The following is a 12,855-nucleotide window of genomic DNA, read 5'->3' on the forward strand; positions in this document are numbered from 1 at the left end:
TCTGTAACACTTTTACGTTCTCAAAGGGCTTTTGCCTATTTGTTTTCTCATTTGAGTCTCACTGTGACTCACTGTGACATAGAGATCTTATGAGCATTATTACCCCGTGGTAGTTACAGATGAGGAAACTCGGGAGATTCCAGGAAGCCAAGTCACTTACCTGTGATCAAACAGCTGGTAGGGCTCAGCCCTCGGACTTGAACCCAGGGCTTGCTGACTCTGAGTCTAGTGTTCTGTCCATTATTCTACGCTATATCTTGGAGACAGCAGAAGCCTAGATTATCTTGGGAGTAAATGACATGAGTTAAATCTCCTCTGGCTAATTTAGTACATAAATCAGTTCTCAGGCATTATTCAATTCTCTGGTGAAACTGGTTCATCAGAATCCCTTGTCATTGATATATGCTATTCCCCAGCATTCACTGGCTTGTAGGATTTTATGTACTGATAAAAAGGAGTCTGAAAGGATGTGTTTTAAATCACTGTAACTGCCATGTTGTAAATTTATCTGATTGCGGGATTTTGTTGTTTTTTTCATATGCAGGGCTGCACTTAAATTCAGCATAATATTGGTGAAAGACCATGTGATTTCCAGTAGGCTAGGACAATTTAGGGTAGCTTTACTTCTCCTCACCTCTGCCCCAGTCTTTCCTATCCATCCTCAAGCCCTGACTTCTTAATCCATATCCTGTCCCAGTCAGAAGTGATGACAGCACTTGTATCTATATCTTTGTTCTTTCAGGTCTTCCAGAATCCGTGAACTTCCGTTTTACAGGTATGAGAGCCGTTTCCCCTTTCGTTAGATGATGTCATTTTCTTTGTGCCTTCCTAACCTGCTCCTTTTCCCCTCTTGTCTCCACCTGCAACTATTTTCTAGAGCTTATATAAAGGCCATGTGGAAATTAGGGCTTCTAAAATAGATATTTAACTATTCCAAAACTGATGGTTTAAATGAATATGCATGGAAGAAAATCAACCAACATAAGAATCTACGAGTCTGTTTTGTTTATGCCTGGTTTTTTCTGGCTTTCAACAGCAAAAAATTGTATAATAAGCTTCATCTAACCAATAGTTTGTAGTTTTATTTTTTAAAATCCATGAGGCATGCAAAAATTGTCTTCGGCTTAATGGTTTTGCATTGGACTTTGGCCTATTTATTACTGTCACCTCTTGCTGACTAAGCCCACTTGATTCTTCTTCTCCATATCTCAAAGCTAAGGCAAAGTAAGTGTGTTTCTGCAGAGCAAGATACACCCCTCATAGACACAGGTTCTCGTAATAATGAAACAAAGAAGGAGGATAAAACTGACCCAATTTAGGCTGACCATCAATCCAGCCCTGATGGCTTGATCAGGTCAATTAGTACACAATACTTATTTCTGTAGCTGAGTAAGCTATTGCTTATACAGGTTAAAAAAAAAAAAGCATGTGGTACCATCATTGACCACCAAAGCAGCCACTCAAAGAAAAGGCAAGGCCTGATGTTGGTTGTGATGTGGGGAGACACATATGCTTGCTCATTATGGTGCTACTATAATTGTATTGGTCTTTCTGGAGAATAGTCTGGCAATATGTGATACAAACTGTCCTAGTATTCGTTCCTTTGCCTCAGAAATACAACTTTTGGGGTACAACCAAGAATAATCTAAAAAAATAGTAAAAGTAATTGATACAAAGATGTTCATAATAGCCCAGATGCCCAACAATATGGGAATGTCTGAGCAGACAGTGGTATGTTAACATGGTGGACTACAAATGGCTTTTTGCCAATCATCTATATGTAGACTTTATTGATATTTGGAAATGTGCGTGTGAAATGTATGCATATGTAAATATATGTATGTATGTAAGTGTAGTCTAGACTTATGGTTTCATTTTGTAAGGAAGTACCAGTAAAGAAGCTCCTTCTACCCATGTAGATTGGCACTTGTTGCCTAGGGCACTGAGAGGTTAAGTGACTTACTTGGCACAGTATCACAGAATCAAGGTGTGTCAAATGAGGGACTTAAACCCAAATCTGCTATAACTCTGGGGCTGGTTCTTTACTGACTACACAGAGAGAGAGAGAGAGAGAGAGAGAGAGAGAGAGAGAGAGAGAGAGAGAGACACACACACACACACACAGAGAGAGAGACACACAGAGAGAGAGAGAGACAGAGAGAGAGAGAAGAGCGAGCACTTTAGTTATCGGGTACAATCAATGCAATAAAATCAGCAAATGAAATGTTGTGTGTTATATAAGTCAGGCAAGTATTACTGGGGCATAGAGGATGTAGAAATGGATATGCCAAACAGAGAATTTTCTGTTTGATCCTGGAGGAAATAGGGAGCCATTGCAACTTACTAACTTGGAGAAGGGGAGGAGGGTGACAGGGTCAGATGTGTGCTTTGGGAAAATTACATTGACAACTGAGTGAGGATGGATTGGAGTGGGGAGAGACTTGAGGCAGGGAGAACAAGAAGGCTTTTGCGGTAGTCCAGGTAAGAGGTGGTAAGGGTCTTCAGTGGCTGTGTGAGTGGAGAGAATGTGATAGATGTAAGTGTTGGGAAGGCAAAAATGATGAGATGTGGCAACAGATTGGCTGTGTGGAGTGAGTGTAAGAAATCAAAGATGACACTGAATTGTGAACCTGCCTGATGCAAGATTGATGTTGCCTTCAATAATAATAAGAAAGTTGGAAAAAGGAGAGAGTTTGGAGGTAATGATAAGTTCAGTTTTGGCTATATTGACTTTTGGAACCTATGGGACATGCAGTTTGAGATATCCAAGAAGCTAGAGGTCGAAAGAGAGACTAGAGAGGATATATAGATCTAGAAATTGTCTTCATGGAGATGATAATTGTACTCATGGGAGCTGATGAGATCACCAAGTGAAATAGTTCAGAGGGAGAAGAGAAGAAGGCCCAGGACAGAACCTTCAGGATACCCGTGGTTTGGTGGGTGAAGATTCAGCAAAGGAGACTGAGATGGAGCTGTCAGACATGTTGGAGAAGAACCAGGACAGGACAGTGTCATGAAAAATAGAGATTAGATAAAGTTTCCAGGAGCAGAAGAGCATCAGTCATGTCAAATGCTGCAGAAAAGTCAAGGGTGGTCATTGGGAAAATGTCTACATTAATAGAGGAAGAGAATTGCGAGTGATTTCCTTAGGTGTAAGAGTTTGTTTCCCTATAAAATTGCTTCAGTTCCCCTTTAAAGTGGTGCTTAAATCATGGAAAGGTTTTGCTTTAGAGCAATGGTTTGGGCTCCTTACATGTGACAATGTTCATTTAGATTAAGTCACACAAAGGTTGCTAGGGAGAGAATTCCTTATTCCATATGAACTTGACATTTGGGGTGCTCAGTGTCATGGTACCTTTGGATGAACAAGTCGTTAGCTCCTCTTGAGATAGTAAGCAGCCTCAGAATAGGACCCATGTCTTCTCTCTAGCCTGACCCCATTACATAAGCTATACCTTCTCCCTTTCCCCAATTAGAGAAGCAGCATATGGCGGTCATTTAGAAACAGTCCAAACTAATCCCATCATGAGGAACTGTATAAATTGTAGCAAAATGAGACAATTTTTGAAGACACCATTAAGGTAAAGATGAAGAAAAATAATTTTTTAAAAAGACAGTGACAATTGACCTCAAAATTCACGAATCCTTTTTCCTCTTCTACCTGTCACCTTCTCCCTCTCATCCCAGCCTAGCAAGGTCTCTGTGGTTACCATAAAGTCTAAAGAAATATGGCTCAAGGAGGAATGAGCTGTGAGGGTGAGGAGTAACGTTGTATGGGTACAAAGGACTCTGTGTCTATGCGGTCTTAGCAACTGTTCCCATTATAGTCAGAGGACTAGCAAAGAAGAGCTGGGTCAGAGTCAAGATTACTGTTGAGGTCACCACAGGGATGAGCTTGCTTGTTCTGGTCAGGGCAAAAATCAGCTGCAATGGTAGCCTTGGTGTCTAGTGGTGACTTAGTACTGGGTCTGTAGTATGTCTATGTTAGCTTTCTGTTCAATTCCTTTGGAAGATAACCCATTGTGACATCATCTTCACTGTATATGAGTAACGTCTAACAATGTTCTCATGTGAATGAGTGCTCATGGTTTGCTTGTATCATTATTATATTGGTTTTCTTGCATCCTTGGTAACATAAACCTAACAGGAATTTTATGCCAAGTAGACTTCTAGAGAACCCAAGGCAATGAAATCATTTATTGATGAAATGCAGCTCATGTAGGTAGTTCATAGAGCCAAAACAATTTAGAGTTGGAAGGGAACTTAAAGGTCATCTAGTTCAATGTTGTTTATTGATGAAGAAGCAGAGTTGAGACTCTGTGACATGACCAAGGGTCTGTTGTTCAGTTGTGTTAGCTGTACCTGACTCTCCATAACCCCGCTGGGGATTTTCTTGGTGGTGGTTTGCCCCATTCCTCTCCAGCTCATTTTACAAAGGAAACTATGGGAAATGGGGTTAAGTGACTTGCCCGTGGTCACACAGCTAGTAAGTGTCTGAAGCTGGATTTGAACTCAGGTCTTCCAGACTCCAGACCTAGTGCTCTATCTCCTGCACCACCTAGCTGCCCCAAGTTTGTTGCATAGGAAAAAGTTTTAAAACCAGCTTTCTATGGACAGAAATCTATTCACCTATTTCTCATGGTTAATATTTATTTATCAGCATATGACATTTTGAACACTTTAACAGTAGTTTTATCGGCAGTCATAAGGAAGCAAATGGTCCTCTTTCCATATATCAGTGAAGGCCATCTAGGCCTTCTCCTTCTGTGTGAAGTTTGTCTCTGTCCTCCCATACATCCACCATTGGAGCTCTACCCAGTGTGCTGGAGGCCTTGTTCAAAGACTCTTCCCAGTATGTGGGCGCCATTGCAGCACTTGGAGTATTCATCCTTTATCTGCCTTAACTCTCTATGTGACCCACCCACCTCTTCTGATCACCTTCTCCCCCTACCCAAATATACTTTTACACCATTGTATGTGTCATGCCCATCATAGTGGGAATGGGCTATAGGATTATAATGCTGGCATATGTATGGTTCTCTGTTGCTTGTTGAGACATCCATCATTTTGATTCTTCAGAAATTGTTATTACATGCTTTTCCACCACAGAGAATCACTAGGAGATTATTGGTCTAAAAATTGGTTTTTGTCCAAGGAAACAGCTTAGAATCATTGAAAATGTTGTTCAGTTCCCCAAATGCAATCCAGCTTGTTTTCAAGTAATTATAACTATTCTTTAAAAAGTAGTTATTTCAGGATGCACAAAATCTACCTTTTAGAGAAGCATGGAAGGGCAACTACTATGTTACATCTTCTTGTTTATATACATATATATATGTATATATATGTATATATATGCACACACATATATACACATGCACATACATGTATACATACACACATATACATGTATATAAACATTTAAAACAAGCCGTACGTATTACATACTGCATATATACAATCCTCTTTTTCTTACCTTCTTTGCATGTGGAAATATTTGTTTTTGTTGATAATTTATTTTAGTTCATAATTTTTAAAAAAGACCCATAGCTAGATGGTGCAGTGGATAGAATGTTGGTCCTGGGGTCAGGAAGACCTGAATTCAAATCCAGTCTCAGACACTTAGCAGCTGTGTGACTCTAGGCAAGTCACTTAACCTCTACCTGTCCGTTTACTCATCTGTAACATGGGAGTAATGATAGCATCTACTTCCCAGAATTGTTGTGAGGATCAAATGAAATAATGTTTGTAAAGTGCTTAGCATGGCTCCTGACGCCTAAGCAGGTGCTTAATAATTGCTTGTTTACTTCCTCCCTTAAAGAAAAGTGCATGTTTTTGATGAGCCTGAGAAAGGAGGTGCTAGTGATAATTCTTTTTTTTTCCAGGAGATTAGTAAATTATTTGCTTTTCAGGGAACCCAGAATAATTAGATATTATACATTCTTTATGCAGTATGTAGAGCATGATAAATAAATGAAAATTACGTTATCCCCGTTTTCAAATGACTCATCATAATTATTTTTGTGCACCCACCCCACCTTTGTTACAAATGTAGAGTTTTTGTTGTTGTTATTGTAACAAAGCTTCCTTCCATTGTGGAAGCGCCTGAGCCTTTTAAAAAGAGGACTGTATGAATGAAAGCTCATCTCTAGAGATCTCGAAGAATGAACCAACCCAAAAGAAGCCTATGAATAAGTAAATAAATGCCTTTTCTGACCTCCTCAGCAAGAGAATACTTTATTTAATGTTTTTTATAAACATTCATCAGCATCACCTCGCCATCCAACTACCAGGCTCATCTGATTTTATCATTGTGGTCTTTTCAGCTATTTCTTCCCCAGTTTAAAAAGCTTTGCTAGTTTGGTTCCGAATATGGCATTATTTCCTTCTTTCCTGATTTGTTAGGATTTCTTCAGAGTGCTGCAGCAAGTCTCAAAAAGTGGTGGGCTTCATACACATAGAAACAACCCATGTGCCATCAGACTGCATGTTGATTTATTTACGTGAGCTTTTCATCCCTTCCAGTTTCAGATGGAGAACACACAACAGAAGAAATGATGTTTACCATCCACTTACTTTCCATTCATCAGCAACCCCCACTGTTCCAGATCACAGTTCCATTTCTCGAGGTCACCCGAGGAGGCCAAGCTAATGTGGGTAAGAAAGATCAATCAGGTGGTGGAGAGAGGTGGTTTTTGAAATGCAGCTCTATTAAGACACCGATCCCTATGGATGTATTGAGCGTGTACCATCTGGCAATAAGAGATTATAGCCATCTCCTTTCAGAAGACACAGGCATTGGTTTCTTCTCACCTTTGACCCTCCACTTTCCCATATACATATAAATGGAATGGGAATAAACTCTTTAGAGGGCACCTCTCGCTTGTGCTAGACAACAGAGAATGTATTTCCAACTTTCTAGTCATTTGATTTATTATCATCTCTAAAGTCAAAGACAGCAGAGAGGACAGAAAATTCCACTGTGAAACATTCTTGTTTTCTCTTCGGCAAAGTCAAAAAAGAAAAGTATAAATGGGAGAAAAATAGAGTAATTTTTTTTTTCGGCCAAAGACAAGGTTTATTAAAGATCCACTATATTGGTCAGAGTCTTAAGGAATCTGAACATTAGTGAGCTCTTGGCTAGATTTTAAGAATCTGAGCCCTTGGCTAGGTTCTTAAGGAAACTGAGCCCCTCAATGGAGACAAGATTAATCTTATATACAGAAAGACTGTGGGAGGGATCCAGGAGTGGCCAAGTAGTCTGGAGTGATGGGAAGTGGGGTCTAAGGAGGATCTGGATGGAAGTGGCCAGTAAGCTGGGGTGACCAGAACACCAGGGACCTGGATCACAGCCAAGGGAGAATGGAATCTAGATAGGATTATGGGTAAGAAGTGGCCAGGGGCAAAAATAGAGTAAGTTAGGAGAACATGAAGTGTCAAGGGACCAGAGCCGCCATCAGGTTCATATTTGACAATGCTTTGTCATTAGGAGTTTGTTTTCTTTTATGGGAATGCCTTTTAGTGATTAAGGTGGTGAGCATGATGAACTGAGAAGTGTGTCTCATCAGCCGTCTTTTGAAATCTGTAGCAGCAGCCCCTGATATCTACCTTGCTTTAGAAAGAGCTTATAACTAACATTGGCTGCGAGCACAGTTGCCCCAATACTACTGTGCCTACTCACAGAGACCTCATTGTATTGCCAAGGGAATTAAGATGAAGAAAAAAATGTGAAGCTAGTAGACAGCCTGTGAACTCAAGAGAGAAAGAAGGAAAAAAGTGAACAAAGGAAAATGTGAAGGAAAGCTGGTTCTGAAGGAGCCAAGGCTGGCTACCTGCATGGTGGCTTCCCACCTCAAAATGTGTTCCCCCATATTGCCTAGAATTCAGAAACCTTTCATTTTACCAACAGCCTATGAATTTCTACCACTTAGAGATTTATTTGAATGAAGATGTATCTTCTTTTTAAATTGTAGTCACCTCTTGAAAGATAAGGGATTAAATTATAGCAATTAATTAAAGAACTAATTAGTGAATTAAGGCAGTAAGATTGTTTTCTTCCTAATTGATGTGGATTAACTAATTGCCCTCTGAGGTGGGGGTGTAATTTTGAAGCCTGGAATACTTGGTTGGTGTAAGGGAAGTCTAAGCTTAGGCTGCTGGGGGGAGCAGTGGATAGAGCAAGGTAGCCCTGTGGTCAGGAAGCCCTGAGTTCAAAGCTGGCCTTTGTCACTTACTAACTGTGTGACTTTAAGCCCACTCACTTTATCTCTGTTCGTCTTTGTTTCCTCATCTGTAAAATGGAGTTAGTAATAACATTGTGAGGATAAAATGGGATAATTATTTGTGAAGTGCTTTGCAAAGCTTAAAGTCCCATATAAATGCTAGCTATTATTTTTACGGTTTGGAAGTTAGAGAATACCAGGGAGAAGGACTCAAGAACTTGGGTGAAAACTCTTCTCCCTGTAGTAGTTCCCCTACCTTCTTTCCATCCCTTCTTTCCTCCTCTGTCTTTCTTTCTCCCTTCCTGCCTTTTTTCTTTTCTCTCCTTCTCTTCATCCATCCCTTCTTCCTCCTTTTCTGAATCTTGTGATCACATGCTTCCGGGACCCTGCACTCAAAATAATGTTGCTACTGTCATTGTTCAGCTACATTGTGGGCTCAATGGGCTTTGAGACAGACCTGGTAACTTCACCAACACGTGTTATTTCTGTAGGAGAATATATTCTGAATTCCAAGTAGTTGGCATGCAATTTGAATTTCTGGAGTTTAACTTGTTGGCTAAGTTGAAGGGTGCCTGTTTGGTCCTAGGATCTTAGCTTTAGAAATGGAAGCGACCTTGGAGGTCATTAAGTAGACCCACCCCTCCTTTCTTCAGGTGAGGAACTGAGGCCAAAAGAGGCTAAATGACCCCCCTTGTGGTCAAGTAGGTTCACACAGTTGCTAAGTATTTGGGACAGTATTTGAGTCTAGGTATTCCTGACTTCAAGTGTGGGCCTCAAAATTCTAATCTGCCACAAAAGTCACTGAGACATAGCCCTGAGCATATTCAATTTATTAGGGATGCTAGTGGTCCCTAATCAGTTGGGTCCAAGATCTTCCTCACAGTCAGAGACCACTCTGCTTGAGGATAAGTACCAAAAATAGAATGAGGTGGTATAATTCCATGATTGGCCAGTTCTGGAATCGGGGAAATCTTATGGTTGGCTAAGGGCAGCATCTATCAATCATAACCACTTTGTCAACAGATTAGCTACAGGTCATCACCTACAGGCCGTTGACTGCAGGCCACCTCAGCAGGGGCTTTCCAAAGGTCATAAGATCCTGTTAGCAACATCTTGGGGTCTTCTACAGGTCACATGACCCTGTCATCAAGGTCTTGGGTCTTTTTAAGGCCATCAAACACTGCTGTTTGACCAGCAGTGTCCTAGGGGCCAGGGAAGTTGTGAATTTGAAGCAAAGGTCACTAGGAAGTGTGTAGAAATGATTCCTAAGGGTGGAGAGGCAAATGATCCTTATTATGAGTACTTTGTTACAGTCTTAGAACAGACCTAACTAATAGTATGAATCTATCTGATAAATCAAATACAATTAATATAATCATCAATACAATCATAACTCTCATCCTAACAGCATTAACAAACATAATTACTTTTCTCTTAATTCTGTTCTGCTTTAATTCACTAAGACAACCATTGATACGCATCAAATCACAATGAACTGGATAAATGCTGATTAAATTGGGTAGGGTTATTAAAATTATCATCACGCAAGTTTGGCATTCTATCCATGATGCCATTTTTTTTTTGGTAGATGGAAGTTTAACCTGACATAGCTTCAATAACTCACAATCCCTCTCCTGACCAATATGGGAATTTTGGTTCTTGGTGGGTTATTTACAGAAGGCACTTTACATGTTAAAACTCTCTAGAAAAGTCATGTCATCCTCATCATCCCACCCTCTACAGGGATTCAGCTGGCAATGAGTGACACCAACATGGCTCCTGAGGACCTTTCCTTTGAACTAGTGAAGCCGCCCCTTCATGGCTCACTCTTCAAGAACACAACTGACTTCCAAGGACGCATGACCACAGGTGGGGGGGGGGGTCTCTTCTTCCCCTGGCCTACTGGAGGGACACTCTGGCAGGATAATCATAAATCCATCTTGTACGCTTCCAAGGCATGGTGTGATAATTAATGAGATACTTTGGGATAGCTGTTTGGAGATGCTTGGAAAGTAGGCTGTTTGAAGAGCAGTCTTGCCATGGTTAGTTGGCCTGGGTATGTATTACTTCCCTCTCTATCCACAGAAATTTTATTGAGACATTTCCCTAATTCAGGTGAAGCTAGCTTATTTAAATATGTACACACATATATGTATACGTATATGTGTATGTGTATATTTTCAGCTACACCAAATGTTTTAGGCCAGGCCAGGGGCACACGTGTGCACATGCGCGCGCGCGCGCACACACACACACACACACACACACACACACACGTTTTTAGAATTACCTAGTCTTAGGTATTCATCTACTATCTTCACTAGACCATTGCAGACAACATAAGTGGAGAGCCTCCTGTGATCCCAGCAGCCTTTTGAGAACCCAGGAGAACTTCAGTCCTTTTGGACAATGCTCAGAAGTTGGGCTGTGGAAACAGAATTCGAGGGTGACATGACCTCTGACCCTGCTCTCCACAACTCTCCTCAAAGGAAAAACTGGATAAGTTCCTTACAGCCTTCAGCACCAGTTGGCATCATTGTGGAATGTCCAGAGTTGGGAGGACCTCAAAGGCCATCTGATCGAATCCCTTTCTTTTATCAATGAGGAAATGCAGGACCCATGGCATTTAAGTCATGTGCCCAAGGTCACACAGCTAGTTAGCTTCAGAGGCAGAATTTGACCGTATCTTCCACATCCATGCAGCTTTCTCCACGCTACCACACAGAAAATGAGTACTCAAACTCATGAACTCAGAGAGGGATAGATTATGCTATATCCAGGTCCTCCAAGAGACCCTAACAGCCTTTGACCCACTAGTGTAGTAGACAAAACCAAAGCCCTTCTTACATGAATCTGGTTGCCCAGAAAGAGAGGTTCAGGCCTCTTGCAGCAACTTTGATGGTGCCCTGTCAGTTTTCCCAAGTTTTAGATCTTTTATTTTTAAACACTTAGACCCCAAAATAATTTGACTTCTTTGCTTAGAAAAATTGATGGTTCCAGGTATCAAATTTTCTCTCGTTTTCTTTTAACAAAAGAAGGGAACAAGTTCTGGGTTTGTCACATGCTTTGGAATCTTGGGTCTACAGAGGAGCATTGTGGACCATTGTCCTTTGTCTTGTTTTTGGAAGGCGACCCCTTCACCTATGAGGACATCACCCAGAATGCACTACAGTATGTTCATGATGGCTCGTCGGCCACACAAGACAGCATGGAGATCTCTGTCACTGATGGCATTGCCACAGCAACCACGCTAGTGAACGTGGAGGTCTCGTGGGCTGACCGCAGCGGTCCCCGGCTGGCCATAGGTTCCTCGCTGACTGCCTCCGTCCCCAGCAAAAGCTCCATTACTCTGACTAGATCACACCTTGCTTATGTGGTAAGTTCTCATAATCACCCTGTTCATCAGTGACCTGTGTGACTGACCTTAACCAGCAGATTCTACAGTTATAACCAGGGCTGAGTATCTCTGAGCTTCCATCACCCAATCCTACTCAGATCCTACTCAGCCGCTCCACCTTTGGTAGGGCCTTTCCTTTCTGGAGTATTGTCCTCAGTTGGCCGGTCAGCAAGCATTTATTAAGCACTTATCATATGTCAAGCACTAGGGATACAATAACAAGGTAAAAAATAGCCCCTGCTTTCAAGGAGCTCACATTCTTGTGGGGGAGACAAGATGCAAATATATTTACATATATATTTTTATATATGCATATACATATACACAAATATATTTATGTACAAGATCTATACAGAGTATTTGGAAGGTAGTCTCAGAGGGGAGACACTGATATTAAGGGGCACTGGGAAAGTCTCCTTGTAGAAAGGGAGATTTGAGCTGAGATGAAGGAAGCTGGGAGGTGAGAATGAGGATGGGAGCACACCAGGTGTGGGGCAGCCGGAGACTCATCATGAATCCGGTATCGCTGGATTGTACAGTGTGTGGGAAAAGGAGTCAGGTATAAGAAGGCTGGAAAGGTAGGAAGGGGCCAGGTTGTGAAGGCCTTCTCAGACTTAAGTCCTTCTCCAGCCTTTCCAAGGTTCCCTTCTATCAAAACATGTTTAAGCCTCAGAAGACTGCCTGTTTTTCAGAGGGCAGGAACTTTTGTGCTTTCAGTAAGACATTGAAGTGCTCCACAAATACCATGCTATGGACAAAAACCAAACACCAGCCCTCTTTCTATTTGTCAAGCTGCACACATTGCAATCTTGTGAGGAGTAGTGGGGGTCACATAGTAATTTACCTTGCTACTTGCCAGCCAAGCCACAAAGTGGACCATACCCACTAGCTGTCCACCATTTTATTCTGGCAGTGGCTTTCAATGGGGGCAGTTCGGGGCTAGGGCTTTTCCTTTACTGAGTGGTCAGTTTAGTTTATATTAAAGCCAAAGGGATTTGAGAGAGGAGAGGGAAGTGGTAAAAGCAGGACCAGGAACAGTGGAATTACTAGCCCCTCTTTCGGAGGCAGAGCTATCCGAGGTTTGGTCCACCCAGTCCTTTGATGAAGAGACACAGTGCATCTGAAACCAACTCAGTGAGTTCGAAAGAATGGGTTCTCTCTTGGCCTAGTCACCTAAAAAAAAAAAAAAGGAAATGTCAAGGCCATGGTTGGGCTATAGACTTTGCTCAGATTTTC

General features: G+C 41.5%; 1 protein-coding gene across 1 annotated transcript in view; it reads left to right on the forward strand.

Annotated features, from left to right (window-relative positions):
• Nucleotides 1-12,855, forward strand: part of FRAS1 (Fraser extracellular matrix complex subunit 1) — a 479,438-nt gene that overhangs the window by 354,653 nt on the left and 111,930 nt on the right. The window contains 4 exon segments of the mRNA XM_020988371.2: nucleotides 743-775; nucleotides 6,526-6,657; nucleotides 9,966-10,091; nucleotides 11,351-11,598. Of these exon segments, the coding sequence (XP_020844030.1) occupies nucleotides 743-775; nucleotides 6,526-6,657; nucleotides 9,966-10,091; nucleotides 11,351-11,598 (539 nt within the window).

Source organism: Phascolarctos cinereus, unplaced genomic scaffold (genome assembly GCF_003287225.1).
Source record: "Phascolarctos cinereus isolate Bilbo 61053 unplaced genomic scaffold, phaCin_HiC Scaffold_9;HRSCAF=440, whole genome shotgun sequence".
In the NCBI taxonomy this organism is placed as follows: Eukaryota; Metazoa; Chordata; class Mammalia; order Diprotodontia; family Phascolarctidae; genus Phascolarctos; species Phascolarctos cinereus.